Source organism: Chlorocebus sabaeus, chromosome 2 (assembly GCF_047675955.1).
Source record: "Chlorocebus sabaeus isolate Y175 chromosome 2, mChlSab1.0.hap1, whole genome shotgun sequence".
NCBI classification, from domain to species: Eukaryota; Metazoa; Chordata; class Mammalia; order Primates; family Cercopithecidae; genus Chlorocebus; species Chlorocebus sabaeus.
Genome location: NC_132905.1, coordinates 8,183,977 through 8,203,969, shown reverse-complemented (window position 1 = coordinate 8,203,969; position 19,993 = coordinate 8,183,977). Strand labels below are relative to the sequence as shown.

Genomic DNA, 19,993 nt, shown 5'->3' with positions numbered 1-19,993 from the left:
TTTTTTTTTTTTTTTTTACATTATAAAATCACACAGGAGGAAAGGTTTTTGACAGGAAGCCAGCAGAAGACAACTTGCCAAGCAAAACATTGAGGATCCATTGCCAGCATCTGCAGATAATTTTTTTCAGAGAAAGAGGAGTCTTCCTGGTGATGAATGAATATTTTGACTTGGCAATTAACACCATTATACTGGAAGACATGCCTGCATGTGTCTCCCTGTAACACCTTGCTTGTTGCCACTAAGTACAAAAGCCTCCTGACCCACGCCCCAAAATTGTTTTAGTAGACTAAAGACCAGGAAATTAAGCCAAATCTCCAAACAAGGCAGGTGTAATAATAATTCCTCCTAAGAAGAGGCCTGTGATCCTCTGTTTGTCTTTTAGTGTTGAAAAAAGGGCAGAACTTTTCCTCAAATCTTCAGTATGAAAATATTGGTCTTTAAACTCATCACTACTCATTCATACCTTGAGCATCCTCCTGATATTTTAGGGGATCTTTTTTAACTTTTTAACAACCATCCCTTCTGAAAGAAGAGTTTACTAAGTTCATTGATTCTCTTTTGGCAAGCTTGCAATTCCTACATTTGAACAAATTAAACACAGTAAAGATTTCGTATATCAGCTCAGAGGACATTACCTGAAAATTCAGAAAGCTTTTCTTCTTAAACTTCAGGAAAAAAGAAATGAGAGAATGAAAGGATGAAAGGAAGGCAAGAAGGAAGAAAGAAAGAAAAAAGGAGCAAAGAAGGAAGAAAGGGTTAGGAAGAGACAAAGTAAGAGGAAATAAATCATGTAGAATACATACTTCCAAAACAGAAAGAAAAAAAACAATTCAACTAACATATATTAATCTTTATTCTATAACAGACATAAATAATTTTATGAATTCATATGACCTATACAAAAGACAAAATAAGATATTGCACTGAATTTAGATATGGGATATTTGAATTTAATATTAGCTAAACAGATAAATATATATAATTTAAAGAGTTAAGGCAAAACCAGATGATACTCCAAATACAACAGAAGGTTTGAAAAATAGGTATAATTAGAAACAACAGCATCCCACAACCAGTTAATAAAGTGGTCATGTCTAAGGAAAAAAAACCTTAGGTTTTTAATAAAGTGGTTATTATCAATCATTTTCATTAAAGTTGAGCAATAAAGTGTAAGATTTCCCTCAGAGGGGAGCTATTTTGCCGAGGCTCGGGGATTGAGCACTTAGATTTCGGGTAAGCAACTTTTTCCTTGTCAGATTTATGATCTATTCTTCCTCTTAGAAAATATAATTTGGAAAATATGACTCTTTCACATATACAATTAAAATACAACTATGAAGGATTCTTTTTTTTTTTTTTTTTGAGATAAGTCATGTTGATGATATCATTGTCAAGGTAAATTTGTGGGCAAGCCATTCATTACCTTGTTTTAAGAGAACACATAATGCCAGTTACTGAAAAAAAAAATTCCCAGTTTTTTACAAGAACCAAACAAACTAATTCCAGAGGAATAAAAACAAATGTAATCAATACACGGTATACAGTTCTTTGGCGGTATCACACTAACCGTTGATTGAAGTCAGAACTTTAGAGTTTTCTAATGCTTAGACCCAGTTGCCAGTCTTTTAAAACTAAACAAATAAAATTCCACATCTGTAACGAATTTAGTAATCCTGGGAAATGAAATTCAGAATAAATCTTGCAGACAGCTTTTGATTGTTACATTTAAGCATAGGTATTATCTGCTTAGAGTCCCAATCCAAATCTACTGAAACAGACACACACCAATAATCTGTAAAATTTTGTATTGGTTCAGACAGGCCCAGAATCCTTAGAATCCATATCCACCCATGAGAAACCAATAAAAGACATCAATCCAATGATGAAAAAATGATCTTCCAGTAACTCAGGAGTGAGTCATCCCTCACCTGGATAAACACCACGGAGAAATTGAATCCTATAGGGGGAACACCAGAAAGCCAGAAAATGTGGAATACTGCCAGCCTCCAACCAAATTACCTTTCTCCAGTTTTAGGTAAACCTTATCCTCTTTATCTAAGTAGAGTAGGACACCATTAGTGGCAGCTTCACGAGTAACATCTTTGTCCCCCGCAAAGGCAGATATTACTGGTTTTCCATTTAACATCAAGTTAACCTAGAAGAAGAAAAATAATAATAATTGAAAAGTTCTCTTTAAAGTCAAAACATCTACTGGAGAGAATAAATAATGTCTAAGATGACAGTCCCAGTAAAATACCTGATGTTCAGGAAATATATTCCCTTCCTTTCAAATTAGCCAATTGTGGGGGCCATACTTTGCATGTCTGCTGAACTGATTTAAATTTTTTTTTTTTCTCATTGGAATTTCCTTAAATTCCTACAAAAGAATAACATCTATGGAGAGCAACCTAGTGAAAACTAGCTTCCCTTCAGCACATAAATTAAGCTTACTGCTTTACTTACCTCTTCCACCCAACAACAATCTTTTGGAAATAAAGCAGGCTTGTGGCTTCCCAGTACATTTGTAAAAGAGACCTTGTACCCACTGACCTAAGAAACCCAGATACAACCCAATCCTACCAACATCCTTGCGAGTTTTTGTGCAGCTGTAACATGCATACTACTGAAAATCATTTGAAATAATGAAGTGTGTGTATTCGTGTGTCTGTGTGTGTTGATTTCTTTTTCTGTTTTCCCTGATGGGAAACAAGCATTAAAAATAATCATCAGGCCAGGCATAGTGACTCATGCTTGTAATTACAACACTTTGGGAGACCAAGGCAGGAGGATCACTTGAAGCTAGGAGTTCAAGACCAGTCTGGGCAACATAGCAGGACCCCATCTCTAAAACAAACAAAACAACAAATTTAGAAATTAGCCTGGTTGGTCACATGCACCTGTAGTCCTAGCTTCTCAAAAGGCTGAGGCAAGAGGATCGCTTAAACTCAGGGGTTTGAGGTTGCAGTGAACAATGGTTGTGCCACTGCATTCCAGCCTAGGTGAAAGAATGAGACCCTATCTCAGAGGAAAACCAAAAAATAAAAAATAATAATCACCACTATCACTAGAGATTTTAGTGATAATTAGAATCAACTCAAAACTGTATTAACTATTTTCTATTCTACAATTTTGATTACACTGTGTCAAGCATTGCATACATTTCTAAATACTGGAGGTTGGGAAAAGCTTTTCCATGGAAGTTAGTTTATTTTCTAGATTTTTTTTAGGTTAGAAGTCATATGGAATAACTTAAATCTGAGGCTGATCCATTCATCCATTTACTAGGACATGTAAAAGTATTAATAGATAAGTGAGTAATCTACCATTCACATTGACATAATGTATAACATAAATACTGAGCATAAGATAAAAGGTTATCCTAGAATTCCATACACATGTATTTGTGTCATTTGGTATTAGCATATTTGGTATTAGCATATTGGAATATTGTTGGAACTAGCTCCGCTGTTGCTTTTGAGTGTAAGGTCAAGCCCATTGTCTTAGAAAGCAGAATACAAAATATATTTTTAACTGTGGAACTGCAATTGGTAAGAATTCACTAGCATCAGAGTAACTGAGGATAAACTCAAGCATATGCATAGAACACCCTTTCTTAAAAAAGTATTTTGAATAGTTGCTCCTTCATAGACTTATTCTTACTCATTAGCTGTATCTCATAATTTTAAAAAATAGCAAATGTTTTATTTATTTAGTATGTACTTGAAAAGCTCTATTCGTCTTACAAGTTTTTTTTTCTTACAAATTCAAATAATTTTTGTACATGCATTAAATGAAAGCATGATCTTACAAAGAGATTTGTGTCACTGAATTTTTACTAAACCATGGATTTTAAAAAAATGTTTGATTGTTATTAAGGTAATAACTTCAATTGTTTATTTTTCTATATGCTTTTTGTCACATCTTAATGGATGTTACAAAGAAAAATATCAGAAATTAAGGTTTTAAAATAAATGATAAAGATGGCTGTTTATGTCTATTGTGGAAAGACAACTTTGGATAAATACTTAAATACATAACCCACTAAAGATAAGCACAGTTGGTTGGGAGTATGGATGGAAGGGGTCAAAACACACACCTGGATAGTTTGGCTCTGGTAGACTTTAATCACGTGAAAACTGAAACTGTAAATTCCTTTTCTTGGTGCTACAAAGACAGACTCCAATGTGAAAAAATTACCCACATTCACCAGGATCTACAAATAAAAATAATAAATAACAATAAGTTATTATATTTTCTTCTGTAACTAAAATGAATTTTCTTCCTCTCACTTTCTTCCTCTCCTCTTCCTTCTTTCCCTCCTTCCTTCATTCCTTCCTTCCTCTTTCTTTCCTTTTTTCTTTTGTTCATTCATCCATTCTTGGCAACTAGCTTAATAAATCATAGAAAATAAAACATCTAGTTCTATTTCTTTCCTCTTAACTGATTTGGAAAATTGACTTGAATATTGGAAGGTTCTTCTGTCTTTTAAATGATATAAGAATAAATAAAGTAACTGCTTTGTATTCATGTCTCAATTTCCAGCAAGGCCCAATCGCTCTGGAAACATCGAGCTAACATTTGAGGGCTTATAAATATTAGCTTTACCTTGAGAAATGGATAAAAGGCATCTGCCATGTGTTTACATTCCCACCTTCTACAAGCCTTTGCAATGTCCAGAGGTGACGTTTCCAAGCCAGCCAATCAGCATCTGTGAGCTCTCCGCAGCATCCCTGGACACACCTCAGAGGCACGGGTACCCCTCCACCATGTGCCATAATCCTTGACACTGAAGAGCTGGTACAAAAAGTGATCTGAATGCCTGGCCCTTCTCTGAGCCGCCCCTCTCCTAAGATCTGTGGCCATTTTTTTTTTTTTCATTACTATGCCAGCTAGGCCTTAATTACAACAATGTGGCAATGAGTCAGCCCTTGGGGGCTGCCAAAGAGGAGAGCATAAAGAAGGATGAACTGTGAAATAGGTGGCTTTCCCTGTTCCTGCCAGGGCTATCCATTAACCTCCTCTCAATCATCTGCTCTTTATTTGAAGTTCAAGATTCAAAAGTGAAAATAGAAACTGTTTCCCAAGAAAGCAACAATGCATTTTGTATTCCAAAATATTCAGCCAAGTTCTATTGGTTATAAAATTAACTCTAAATTTTAATAAGTGACCTCTTAAGCTAAATTCGCAATGTCACATGGGTAAATCTCCTTCTATGAGAAAGAGGGATTGGGATAGAGGAGGTTGTTAAAATAACTAGGGTTTCTTCCATTTCTCTCCAAGAAATACGCCTGTAAGTGGCATTCGGAAATAATAAGATGTCCCTAAAAAGATAAACTTCTCATATATCAATGACAATCTGCTACTATCTCCTTCAAACACTGCATTCTTGCCAATATTAACACACTTGCAAGCCTCTTGCATAATTCCCTAAAAATGTCCTATTACCTCTGGGCAACATACCAAAATGTAGCGACAGTCAAGCAGATGTACCAGTGTCAACACCTAACTTAAAATACATGTACGTGTGTAATTTCATTCTGAGATTTTGCCTTCTTCCAACTGAGCATCAGATTTTTTTGTGACCTGATGATAGATGGTCTTTCAACAAGTCACCAGCTGTGCAGTAATCCCCAACAGAGGCTTTGCAAGGAAATTTTTTTCAAGCACAATTAAAATAATTTGAGGTGCTTAGCGGTAACTTCCTGATTCAGATACAAGTAGCATAATTCACTAGCAATAATGAAAAATAGCTAATGAGTGTTGGCTACCTGTAAAACTGGATGTTGACTCTATATTTGTAATTGCAGCATCCAGGTACATCAAGATTTATAACTAAATGTGTCTTCTTGTCTCTAAGATGCAGGGCTCGCTGAACAGAAGAACAAACCCTTTTCCTCTTCTAACTGATGGAAAGGTCATTGAAAAGAACACCCTGTATAGAGGATAGTGCAATGCCCATAGTATTCCAACATTTAATTAAAGCGTTGAAATACAAACTAGGGGTGGTGCTAGACTTTATTTCCATCAAGATGGAAAATACTGCACCGAAACCCCAAATGGGGCTACTTAATTCTTTAAAAATGATGGCTATCAAATACTAAGCCCCTAGAGAGGCATTCTCTGTCTTTGGCCAGCTGGAGGGTGCATTAGTTAGGAAAAATTAAGCAAGGAATACAGATGTCACCTCGTGCTTTCCCTGGCACATCCTGCAGCACCACTTAACCTGTGCCCCCTGCACATTGTAGCTTTGCATACAACTGTGAACTGTGATTTTGGAATTTAAAAAGACTCTAGATACTGTTGGGGCTGAAGTTAAAACTCCCAGGACAGTTTTTTTCCTTAAGACCCCTTGCTAAATGTAAGCTGATATCCTGGGGTTTTTCATCATGCCAAACACGGAGCACCAGGTCGCTAAACAGCAGCTACAGCTTCCGTCAGTTCTTCCCCTACTCTCATCAACCTCAAAGTCCGTCTTTCCCCAGTTATTTGCAATTCTCTGAAAGGACAGGAGCCCAGGAAGCGAGAACCGGCTCCCAAGGGCTTTCCTACGGGAGCTCAGCACAGTTGCCAAATTCCTTTTCCTTCCCTCCTCCGCAACTTTTCTCTAAGTACCAGAGAAGGGTTTGCTGCCTACTCCGAGGCAGCGGCAGTGGCAGCGGCGCCTGGCACAAGAACAGTGGAACCTGCAAGCGAGATCTGACCCCCAGCCCTGCCCTCCCGGCCTCCGCTGCCACCAGCCCGATCTCTGCAGAGTGTGGAAGCCCGGGGCTCTCTTTGGAGAGAAGCTTCTCTACCTGGGAGAAACAAATCAAACATTTATCCTGTCCCGCAAAGGTACCCAGGGAGCAGCCTCAGCGGCACCCGTAGAGGAGTCTGAGCCAGGGGACCAAGATCTGGTCAATAGATCACGACGTCCAGGGACCAGGTGCCCTTCGGCTCCCGCCGACCTGTTGCTCGAAACTTGCCCTGAGCTCTCGCTGCCCAAGCCTCTCCCCTCGGGTCGGAGCAGCCTCTTTTAGGGGCCCGGAAGGAATAGGAGCCGGGGCTGGTGAGAGGGGTAGGAAGAGAGACAGTACAAGTTTCAGACCCAGGCATATTTGGGAAGGTGAGTGCTTCACATGATTCCCCATTTCCCAACCGGTCCAGCTTAGCCTGGGCAGGCAGCCTCGGGCTGAGGTGCCTGGAGACCGCCCGCCCCCTAGGTGCTCGCGTCCCCCCGGGTCTGACCTGATCGAAGTAAATGATGCGCGTCTTGTTGCTCATCTCGGATGGCTCGTGGTTGGTGCTCCGCACCGCCGAGAAGGCGACCTTGGAGTTGGCCGCCCGGACCGATATCCCCAGCGGGGAGGAAGAGGAGCCTTTGGAGTCCGTGGCCGGGTTCGAGTCGCACACCACCAGACACTTGCCCTCCAGCACGATGGGCTCCGTGTCGTTCTGTGCCCAGACGGGCAGCCCTGGCAGCGTGAGGACCAGCAGCACAGCCGGCACCGCGGACAGGGCCCGGCGCCGGGAGCCCATGGTGAGCCGTGTGGACAGCCGCAGCCGGCTGGCGCTGGTGCTTGCCCGCGTCGCCTCCTACCCCGGGATCCCGGTGCTCGGGAAGATGCTAGCGGCTAGGTCGACAGCGCTGCAGGAGCGACGGCGCCTGCGGCGGCGCGCACACTTCCACCAATTCTGTGGCTTGAAGTCAAAGTCTCCCCTAGAGCTCTCTCGCTGGCTCTGTTACCTTTGTCCTTTAAGGAGCTCATGCAGAACCCCTTACCCTACCCTCCTCCACCCAAGAATCAGCCCTGCCTGGGGCCCCTGCACCCGATCTTGTTCCTAGACATCTAAAAGTCATCAAACCCTCACATTCACACCTCAAAGCAAAAAAATAATAATAAATTCTCACCCCAAACTCAAGCACCACCAGGTAAACCACGGAGCAGGAACAAAAAGAGAGGACTCAAAGAGAAGCCACAAGGGTGGCGGTTGCCCAGCGGCGCGGGTGCCAGTCCTGTCTGGCTTGCGGCAGGGACGAGTTACAGAGGCAGAAGGTGTTTCCCAGGCTGAGAAGAACGTGAGGCTGTGTTCATGGCCAGGACGCCAGGGACTCCCACTTTCGCTTGGTCAAAAATTCCCCCAAACCTGGTGTCACCCAGAGGTAGGGAGGGAGGCAGCGGCTAGCCAGGTCTCTCGCACAGAAAGCGCAGATTCACAGGATCAGGTCCAGGGCGCCGGGCGCAGCGTGCAGGGCGGCTGGTCCGGCGGGGTCCTCTCCTGCCTGGCCTCCCGCCCCGAGTCCCTGCGCACAACTTTCTCGTTCCTCGTGCGCAGCTGGGAGAGCGCGAAGCGGGCACACGCGCTCTATTTATAGGAGCGCAGCGTCCGGCTGGGGTTGGCTTATCGCGCAACCCGCGGGCTCCGGGAAAAGGGAGAGAAGGTGTCTGGTGACCCCATCTGAGCAGCTCTCTCCTGACGTTTAACGCACCCCAGAGCAAGCGGGGTGCCCAGCACTGCTGATTGGCAAGGTTCGAGGCCACTCAGCCCCTGAGAGCGCGTGGCGTAAAGGGTGTGTGCCCAGAGAGGAGCCCACAACCCTGCGAGGGCACCAGCTCGGCGCCCGCTCTCTCCTGTTCGATCTGGATCGGCGGAGGGGGCGGCGGGTCCCCTCGCCCCTCCCTATCGCGGGACTCTGCCGCCGAGTGCCCTCCGAGCGGAGCGCGGCGCTGCCAGGCAGGGTCGCGAAGATGGATGAGCCGCCGCGGATCCGCGCTGCGCGCTGCCCCAAACCTGGGGAACGGCGGGCGTCCCGACCGCTCCTGGCCGGGAGCCCGCCCCACACAGCCCTGGGGCCTGGCGAGCTCAGGGAAGCCTCGGGGCGGACTAGAGTCGGTGGGGGCGGCTGGGAGGAGGTGCCTGATTCCTTCCTTCCGCTCCGGGAAGATGAGCCTCAGAAGCCGCAGGGGCGCGCCTTCCCCCAACACCGCGAATCCTCCCCAGGCATGGCCAAAAAAAGAGTGAGAGAGGGAGTTAACTCAGCAAGAATAAGTCCTCCGAAACCGTGCCAACAACAATTAAAAAAAAAATAAAATAAAGCCAAACCCACTAAGAATACAGCATTTTTCTCCCCTTTGGATGCGCCTCCCGCCCCCTGTACCACTCCACTGCCATCTTGGCCTCTGATTTGCAAGAGTTCCCTTCCTCTTACGCAGCTACCACAGGGAAGGAAGGTTTGTCTCTGTCTGGACCCGGCTGTGTGAACTTGACCCAGTCACTAACCCTCTCTGAGAGGGCTGCGCGGCGTTAACTAAGGTCCTCCCTACCCTACCCCGCCAGCTTTCCACTTCTGTGATGCTTTGTGGTCATGGCGCCCCTTCTTCAATTTCTTCTAGACTTCCAGCTGCCAGAGGGCAGACACCGTACGGTGTCTTTGTTATACCTGATGTAAATGACGAGTTGATGGGTACAGCACACCAACATGGCACAAGTATACATATGTAACAAACCTGCACGTTATGCACATGTACCCTACAACTTAAAGTATAATAATAATAAATAAATTTAAAAAAAAACAGTATCCCCTCCAGGCATTCGGAACTCCTAAAATTGCATTGGCTAGTTATGAATGGACGGGATGTTTGTTGAGGGAGGTCCTTGGGATGGACGACTCCCATTCCTTCCTGACTGAAGGATGCTCTCATGAGCGTGGCATTCCAGCCCTCCACAACATAAGGTGAACCTCGTCTCCAGCCTTTTTCCCTTCCTTCAGAAGGGCCTGGCATTGAGGTATAAGCACTAGCTCCAACTGTTAAAATTGAAGACACTACGAGGAATACCGTGACCCTCACCTCCCTATAATCTCTCAACTGAAGTGTTAATACTTGGTGCCACACGGGCCTTCAGATTCTGCTCCAGTGGGGCCAGTATCAGGTGTTTTGACTTTATGATTTTATTTGGGGTAGGGGGTGGTCTCGCTATATTGCCCAGGCTGGATTCAAAATTACTGGGCTCAAGCGATTCTACTACCTCAGCCTCCCCAGTAGCTGAGACTACAGGCCAGTATCAGTTCTGACTGGCAGGTGCTAGTGCCATGCTATTTGTTAAAACGTCGAATGTTGCCAATCTAAGCTACAACCAAACAAGGTGAACTAGTGCCTTCTAAAGATGGTCACCATTTACCCAGCTTTGATGCCCCACCCTAAGCCCAGCACAATCTTCACCTGATCCCGCTCTGCACTTTGTAACTCTCTTCTAGCTTTCAGGGATGTCTGCCTGGGTAACAGCGCAATTTCTTCTCATTTGATGCAGTCTTTTGAGGGCGGGTGCTGAGTTTAATCTAGTTCCTTTTATTTCCTGTAGGGGTAAGCACCCCACCTTCCTTGTCTGGGTCAGTTGTTGAATAACTAGAACTTTGGTTGTTCAATTTCAGGCTGGGAGAAGTTTGACAAAAAAAGAAAAAAAAAAGAAGACTAAAAGACTGTTGAATTGTTTAATAGAAAATAAGCTATCTTCCTCACCAATTCCAATATATTCTGTCTACATCCTTTTCTTATCCAGGCACTTCCTGCCAGGAAGAACTGAGATTTGAAGAAACTTGTTCCTTCTCTCACCAAAAATATTCATTTTTAGTCCCAAAATCTGCATAGTGACCATAGTAAAGACTCAATAACTGATTGAGAAATGACTGAATGCTTCCTGATAGAAGGTAATTATCATTCATATTATAGTGTAAACTGCTTTAAATGAGTCTCTCTCAGTAAAATTTAAAATCAAAGCCTCCTCAGTAATTGGGGATAAGGGTCTTGGTTCCTTACTAAAGGATGTTCTGTTATTCAAAGTGTTCTGAAGATGAGGAACACAGTGTTTTCTGTGGGCCCCTGCTAAGAGAAATTATCTGATGTTCAGAGGGTCCTGACTTTTATTCCCACAACAGTTGATTAAACACGAATAGCCCCTGGGTTCTAGGACTGTCAATGCATTTGATACCAGAAGTCCAAGACTTGTATGGCCCAACTTGGCCAGATGACTTGGGGCTGCCAGATTTTCTCTCTACAATCTTAATGAGACATGGAGATAGCTTCCAGTAAGCACTACATGTTGCAGAGAAAAGGTCTGTAGTCTCCCAAACTGATGTGGCCATGTAGGAGTCACCTGCAAGCTGAAGCAGAAGAGGTATTGGAATAAACCAGAGGACTGGCCACACTTGTAGAAAGAAGCCAATTCTGGAGCATAAGCATTTCTGAGAAGTAGAGGGAGTGAATAGTGAATCGCCATTTCTGAACTCTTACTTACAAGAGTTCCAGAAACATTTTCTCCTAACCTTGGGTTCCTTGGTATCCTCCTATGTCTTTGAAATAAAAACTCAATTCCCTTGAGCTAGTTTTAGTAACATGCTGCTCCCTGTCATCCAGAATCCTCGTTAGAACATTGTCCCAGAAACCATACCACAAAAGGCTTACTAAAAGACTAACAAATCCAATCTCCTCCTGTAGGAAATTCTTTACCAACATTTTGGGAAAGGAGGCAGCACCTGCTCCTCACCCCCTACTCCAGCCCCAGCATCCCCAGGAGAAAAGAAACAAGACCAAGTTTAAGTTTCTCTCCAACCACAGCATAGATCTGTTTCTTTTTTCTTTTTCTTTTTCTCGTATTTTTCCAGTTGAAAATATGCTATTAGAAGACCTAGCTGTGACCCAAATATTTTCCCTTTCTGAGATTCCCATATTGTATTTGATGCCTAGGATTTATTTTTTTTGCTAGACCTTTAGAAATGAGGCAGAAATGCATTTCAGTTCTCTGCAGCTGGGCTTAACTTTAAAGTAAATTAGAATCTAAACTATCCTTGCATAGGAAAGCAATACTTCTGAGGTCAGTAAATTCAATGACTGCTTGTCCAGTCATCCTTTAGCGAAACCAAGTTTTAAGCAAGCCCAAGACAGTAAGGATCTATGAGCTATTTTCTGATTGTGAAGAAAAAGTTTCTAAGAAGGCAAAGACAGACACACACAAGGTATTCAGCTCTAAGGGCCTCACTGTGCTTGAATGAAAGCAGAATCCATGCATCATGTAGCAGAGACAGCCGCAGGTCAATCGTGCAGAAGATGGAAAATCGAGAGAGAGAGAGAGCGCGCAGTGAGGCTTGCATCATACCCAGACAAAGGTCCACTGAGTTGCTTAATTACCCTTTGCTCTTTATAATGATAGTTATCAGCCCAAGCAAATGATCTTTTTTGAGGGAGAGTAAGTAGCTTAAGAAGAAAAAGTCTCCATGAACAACCAATATGTGAGAACTTACGTAGCCTGGAAAGTTCCAGAGTCGTGTTGAGTAAATCTTCCTAGCTCCTTCTGGAGACAGCCAAATGACAGACTTGTTTCGTATGAGGATGGTATTGTGGGAAAAAATACACGGATGCTGTAAAAAACACTTTTCAATTGGTTTTAGAATGTGAAAATTGTTTGGGACAGTTTCTCTAGACAGTTTATTCCACTCACCCCATTGGCAAATAAGGTACGTGTCTAAGACATTAGTGAGCAGTGAGACGTCTTGGTCGTGGCTGCAGACAGATTTTGATGCCCCTTTTTGGCTTCGCATGATACCCTGAGCATGTTCTAGTCATTATGTTTATGATAATGATTTTAGTTGATTTATTTGTTGTGTTTTCCCTGGACTAGTAACTCTTTGGGAGCGCAGAATTTAGCAGAGAGTAGGTATGCACAAATAAAGTTTACTGAATAAAGTAACATCATTGCTTTTATTTCTCATAAGGGAAACAGTATAACATTTAATCACTATGATCTGAGTATGATAGGAAAAGTAAAATTATTTCAGAAATGTTGGGGGCTTAAAATGTCAAGTCTACTTTAGTTACTAAGAATGGAAGCCCAGTGAGAAAAGGCTTTGTGGAAACGGCCATATCTTGAAATGTGTTGAGTTGAACCTTGAGACTGTAGTAAAACCTTAGAGAGAACCTAAAAAATTCCCCCCCGCCCCCCATCTCTCTCTCTCTCTCTCTCTCTCTCTCTCTCTGTGTGTGTGTGTGTGTGTGTGTGTGTGTGTGTGTGTGTCCCTCTCTCTCTTTCCCTCTCCTGGGCACATCTTCATTATTCTTTGGCTCACTTCAGTCTACCATTCTCTGAGGCCCACATGAGGGAAAATGGCAGCTGATATGTCCAGATTTCACACATAACAAAGCCATCCACCCAGAGATGCCCCCAAATCCTGGAGAAGAGATGCACTGTGGCCATCTGGGTTCAGATGCCCAATCCCAAACCAATGAACTTGGCTGTAGAAGAAGAATTATGCTGCACACACGAATGATTTCCCAGCAATGAGGTGGGTAGAAAATTGTGGCGGGGCATGGGAAAAGGAAAAATCCTAGAAAGGTAGTATAAGCAATATGTGGCAAAGGGAAGAAGAACAAGAGGTAGACTAATTTGTGTTGTGTGATTCCAAGTTAGTTCCCTGCAAGTGTGTACAGATGTGTGTTTTCAATACACAGAGGAAAAATATGAAAAGTTGGCAATAACTTGTCAAATTTAAAGGAATGGAATCGATGGAAATACTATTAATTGTATTTCAGATGTTTCCTTATTATATATGTTCTCACAGCAATTGTGTACTACATTGTTATTGATATTTAAAATATTTTTTAAAAAAGAAAGGGATTCTGAGTAGATCATCCAGTAGTGATCTATCACGTTCACATTTTTTCTCCGTAATTTAAAGTTTAAAAAGTGGCATTGATTGAACAGCAATCTGCCTTCTTTTGTTATATTGATCCAACTCTAAAAATCACTTACTCCAAGTTTAGAAAGATGCTCTGATATAGAAAGCCTCACAGTATACATTTAAGAAAACAAAAATTATATTGCAATGGGTAACACTGATGCATACTATCAAAATCTCTGGCTACATTTTATTCAACTTGACTTTCTCTATACAGTATGTTAGCATCCAGGAAAGCCATAGCTCAGTGCTGGGTGCATGATATGTGCCTGGCCACTTGTATTTATGTTGCATAGATAAGAATGGTCTAAATGTGGGGTCCAAACCAATGGCTCCTACTTGTAAGAATCAGTTGGGAGGCTTCTTTCCAACATAGACGCTCTGGCCTTACTCTGAGATAATGGCTCTGCCCATGAACTGGGAAGGTTTACTTAACCAGCACCCAGGTAAATCTGAAGCAGATGGTGCTTTGACTTTGTAGATGCCATTGGTGTGATGCCACAAGAGTCCATTTGCATTTGGGTTTTTTAGCTCTATGGTTAAAAACAGGGTGTTTAGAGTCAGCTCTACCTCCTACTAGCTTCATGACCATACAGCAAGTTACAAACCTTCCTTCATCCAAGAAAATGGCAATCATGAAAATCATATTCAGTCCATAGCTTCTTGTGAGAACTGAGTGGGGGAAATGTGGGCAGAGCATTTAGCTCTGCACCTGGCACACAGGAAAGGCTCAATTAAGGGTAGCAATTATTATCATTAATCTGTAGACTCTACTAATGACTAAAGGTGTCAAACCACCGCATGCTAAGCCAAGGCCTATTAACTATTGGTAAACAACAGCCCCACTTAACCTCACAGATATTAGAATAGGGGAAAATGAAGTGTGCCCAAGTGTGAGAGCCGATCCAGGTTCAGATGCCCAGAGAATAATCAAATCCGAGTTTGCAGGGCCAGCCATTGCCGATAGATCAATGCTTCTCATTATGCACAGCTAAGGCTCTTGAATGAAGCAAAGACACCGGGCATGTCTGTGAGCTCCCTACAGGGGACGGACAACAGGTTTAATTTTATTTTTCTTTCTTTCTTCCCATACTCTCAATCATTATGTCTCATCTGGAAGAAGCATTGAGTGGAAATAGATGGATTCCTCAAAGTGGAAATTATATAGAAAGTCAAGAACAGCTGGTCAGAAACAGTCGCCACAGAAACAGGAATCCAGAAAGCCAAGTAGATACCAGAGAATAATGCAGCAGTTGTTAAATATCTAGGAGCCAACACGGGCATCTTAGGAGCTAGTATGCCAACTGTGGAGAGTCCCAGACAGTTTTAACTTTCCTGACTTGAGCAGCATGTGGTTTGCGGGAAGAGAGAAAAACAGCTTCAGTCCAACAGGCAACTCTCCTCGCCAGGGCATTCAGTGAACATCTGTCCTTGGTAAGCGTGAGATGGGAAGTGTGGATCTGCTGTTGCTGCTGTGATAGGCTCCATTCCTGCTGCCTCTCAGATATGAGCATCTTGCACCGTTGAGTGTGATTTTAGTGTTTAAAGGGAAATATTTTCCTACAACATGGCCACTAAAACAAGCCAACCACTTAATCTGGTGTTCAGCCGAAGAAACAGCAATCTGTTTTGACACTGAAAGGAAAACTGGCTGTGGGGAGCTCTCTGAGAGCTGGTGTACCAGACACCATGGTAAGAACTTCAAAAGGATTTTCAAGGTAAGTTTTGATTCTAGGAAATTTTTTCCTTGTGTACTAATTTTAGAATCTAACCCTGGAATGTAATGCAACTACATTTTGTTTTGTTTGGGGTAATCTCAATTGCTGATAATCTCTCTCACTGAATTCCCACCACTCGTGTGAGAGGTAGATCTTGTTGCCACCATTTTACAGATAAGGAAATACAGCATCTGAAAAGCTACTGCCAACAAACAGGGTTAGATTTCATGACCGGATATCTGTCTTATATCCAGAGGTCTTTCCCTAGACCGCATGAGAAAAGTTGAAACAAAAATACAAGGAGCTCCTAGAATGCTCAGAACTCATTATTTTGTAGTGGATGACAACAAATTCAGAGGAGAAACTGAGTGTATTCCAAGAATAATTAATGTCAATAATGTGCAACTGACAAAGTTCAGAGGAAGAAGACAGGCTTCATATCACAAAATTTTTAATAAAGGTTACTGACTATAAACCAAGGTGGAGGAATATATGTTTTTATTACACACATATGTATACATATTAAAATATTTAATATACTAAATGCAATTCAATTATAATTAGATTTCATATATTAAATGTAATGAGATTATAATTAGATGATAAGTGGTTAAATTCTCCTATGATCTTCTCATAGTTTTACGTGCCTTTCATTCCTAGTGGTTACCAGTGTTGAGATGTTACATTTATTTGTCTTATTTGACTAAAAGAATCTTCCTAGCCAATAATAAGCTCAATGAGGGCAGAGGTTGCCCAGGCTAGTCCCTGACACATGGTACGGGTATATTAAGTGTTTGGTGAAGTAATGAATAAAATGATGCTGCATAGATTCTAACTTTGGCTACCTTTTTCAAGTGTATTTCCAATTATAACTAGATAGTCTCAAAAATTTGCTTATGTTTTCTCTAATTCTCACCAATTATTTATGATGCATAATAACCCATCCTTCTTTACTTGGAAATTGAATGTGCTTCTGGAAAAAGTGCTGTAAGTAGCCCTTCCTTTCCCTGGATGCCCATTATCACAGCTGTTCCTTGTTTTCACATTCCTCACACTGGGTTATGAGTATCTTAGCTTTGGCCAAGCTACCAGCTCAGCCACTTTCTTATCTACCACTGGGGTTAGCAGAGTAGCTCCTCTTTGCTAGGTTGTAGGCTCCATGAAGCAAAAACTGCCCTGCTTTGTCCTTTGCTGCTAATTGGGACTGGGGGGATTCCAGAAGCAAGACTAATAGGGTGGGCCATGGCTTCGGAATCCACTGGCTTCCAGCTATTTCAGCTGGCCAAGAGCCTCCTGAATGACACACAACGTACCAAGTAACTTGACTTTCTTGGCCATCTGTCTGTTGGCTAAATAACTACCTCTTGGACAGATCAAATCATCACTTACGCAGCTGGTGTTTGGCAACTGACTGAGCTGAAGCCCTTCTGGGCTGGACCCAATATTCCCTTACCACACACACGCAAAATGAATTTTATGGGGTTTTGTATGGGTTTGTAGTCTTCATAAGGCCAAATAGAGAAATCAAAATAATTGAGGAAAGAGACGGACTATGTTTTAGAGCTAATGGTTTTTAAGACCAGAGATATTCTGAATTGCTCCCCTTTATTGCTTTTATTTTACTTTATTTTATTCTTTTTCTTTTTCACCTTTCCATGATTCCTCTGCTTTTCTTCTTCTTTTCTACCTCCTTCCTATTTTTTTCCCTAGAGTTCCCAGTTTTACACTCCAACCAAGATTTAATTAGGACTTAGTACGTACTGGGTAAGCGTAGCAAACTGCAATGCCTTTGGGGACTGTGGTGGGCATCTCCTATCCTTTTGGTCACCTTTTTGGTATCCTTCCTACATCTGCAGGTTCTTCCTTCTTATTAGGCAGAGCCCCTCTCTCACTAAAGAAGCATCAAGTACCAGATACTCATTTTCCAGCTTCTCTTGCCATAAGAGGACAAGCACATGACCCACGCTCCGTAAACATACCCACCCCAGAGGTTGAATTAGAGGCCTGAGAGGGAGCAGGAACCTCACAGAAACCTTACCATGGAAGGTGGCAGCAGGTTTCGTGGTCTGGGACAGGCACCAGCATCAAGCATCCAGGGTGAGTGATGCGGGTGCAGCAGGCTATGAGGTCTGCGCTACGCAGCCAAACCATCTGTCTTGGTGATCCTGGTGCTGCAGCAGGAGCTGGGATGTCATTCCTGTCTGCTTCACTGCAACCCAGTTCTCCAGTCCTCTAAGATACTCTCGAACCACAGAATACACTTAAATAAATTCGCTTTCTACCGAAATTTGTCAGTCGACTTTTGCTGCTTGCAAATAAGAGTCCAGATGGATAATGACGCCAAACAGGAGACACTAGTAGAAGACAACTGTGAAAAGAGGGAGCAAGCATCTTTGCCTCACCTCCAGCAGCCGGCTGCTGTTACACCGTGAACAGTGTGAATCCGGTAATGCCAGATACTTGGCTTTTCAATAGGAAAATAAATTCAGATTGTTTGCCAACTTTTAGATGTTAGCAAGTAATTCAAAAATGTTTGCGGGCTACCTTAAACATGATTTTGGGCTACACATAGCTCTAGGGCTGCCAATTTGCCACCTCTTTAGGACTTGGTTTTACTTTTAAGGAGCATTTCAGGAGACCTGTAACAGACAGATTTCTTTGTAGTAACTTTTGTAGGTCTCATTTACGCTCTCCATTTTTTTTTTTTTTTTTGAGATAGAATCTCACTCTGTCACCCAGGTTGGAGTGCAGTAGCATGATCTCAGCTCACTGCAACGTCTCCCTCCCAGGTTCAAGCCATCCTCCTGCCTCAACCTCCCAAGTAGCTGGGACTACAGGCGTGCACCACCATGCCCAGCTAATTTTTGTACCTTTAGTAGAGACAGGGTTTCATCATGTTGCCAGGCTGGTCTCAAACTCTTGACCTTAAGTGATCCATCTGCCTTGGCCTCCCAAAGTGCTGTGATTACAGGTATAAGCCACCATGCCTGATCTGAGCTCTACATTTTACAATAAAATCAGATCCTGTATTAATCCATTTTCATACTACTATGAAGAAATACCCAAGACTGGGCAATTTACAAAGAAAAAGAGGTTTAATGGACTCACTGTTCCACATGACTGGGAAGGCTTCACAATCAGGTGGAAGGCAAAAGAGGAGCAAAGGCACATCTTACATGGTGGCAGACAAGAGAGTGTTTGCAGGGGAACTGCCCTTTATAAAACCATCAGATCTCATGAGACTTATTCACTATCATGACAACAGCAAGGGAAAGACCCACCCCCGTAATTCAATTACCTCCCACCGGGTCCCTCCCACAACATGTGGGGATGATGAGCACTACCATTCAACATGAGATTTGGGTGGGGACACAGCCAAACCACATCAGACACCTTAAAGCTTTAATAGAAAATTGTTGGGTACTAGGATGGTCTGAATGGGAGACATCGTATGTTAATAGCAAACTGCCACAGTTGTCCATGCCCTCCTGGTCAAACCCACCCAGCCAATCAAATTATTTGGAATCATGCCAAATCTCCAGCCTCAGATAGTGCCTCTGTCTCAGGGAAGCACCCAAATAATCTCCTGGTTTTCCTGCTTCAATTTATGGTGCCTTGCTTTCTCCTAACCACAGGCCTTGCTTCATGTCACGACCTCACAAGTCGAAGTCTTAGGATGGTGCATCCCATCAGTGAGACCTATATCTAAGTGATAGCTGCAAGACAGGGTTTGAAAAGTGTGTTCCTGACATTTTCAGCTTACAAAGTGGAAGGTCATTCTTCCTCTCACCGAGACTCATAAGATGCATAATTCCCTGAACATACAAACGGCTCCTGATGCTGGTGGCCAAAAAGTAATGTCCATCTTCACTGCATATCTTTATTTGTACTTCTGTGGTACCCCTGTACAGACAAGGCTCTGTTTTTTTTTTTCTTTTCTTTTTTTATTCTCAAGCCTGATTCCCCTTCTATCTCCCCATTAACATAGGGAGAATCTGACAATATCTACCAAAAATAGACTATGATTTCTGTAGAACTAGATTGCAACTAAATATTACATAATGAAAGGCCGGGCGCGGTGGCTCATGCCTGTAATCCCAGTACTTTGGGAGGCCGAGGTGGGTGGATCACCTGAGGTCAGGAGTTCGAGACCAGCCTAGCCAACATGGTGAAACCCCATCTCTACTAAAGATACAAAAATTAGCTGGGTGTGGTGGTTGGTGCCTGTAATCCCAGCTACTTGGGAGGCTGAGGTAGGAGAATCGCTTGAACCTGGGAGGCAGAGGTTGCAGTGAGCCGAGATCATGCCATTGCACTCCAGCCTGGGTGATAGAGCCAGACTCTGTCAAGAAAAAAAAAAAGAAAAGAAAATGCATAATGAAAGTAGACTTCGTTGCATTTAATCTTTCCATTAAGACTCTATATTATTCTCATACCATTACATCCATCTTCTTTTACTAGTACATGCTACTACCACCAGTGGTTCCCAAAGTAGGTTCTTTATTAGGACAACCAAGGAAGCACTTAAAAAGTTATAAGCCCAGACCTACTGGATTAAATATTC

The 19,993-nt window shown here is 42.7% G+C and overlaps 1 protein-coding gene across 1 annotated transcript; it reads right to left on the bottom strand.

The window, feature by feature from the left end:
* Positions 1-1,324: 1,324 nt before the first annotated feature.
* Positions 1,325-9,046, bottom strand: CBLN4 (cerebellin 4 precursor). Its single transcript, XM_008013590.3, has 3 exons — positions 7,231-9,046; positions 4,100-4,216; positions 1,325-2,158 (listed from the first exon to the last, which is right to left on the bottom strand). Exons 1-3 carry the CDS (start codon positions 7,519-7,521, stop codon positions 1,961-1,963), a joined length of 606 nt encoding a protein of 201 aa, XP_008011781.1. The 5' UTR covers positions 7,522-9,046; the 3' UTR covers positions 1,325-1,960.
* Between the last annotated feature and the right edge of the window lie 10,947 nt (positions 9,047-19,993).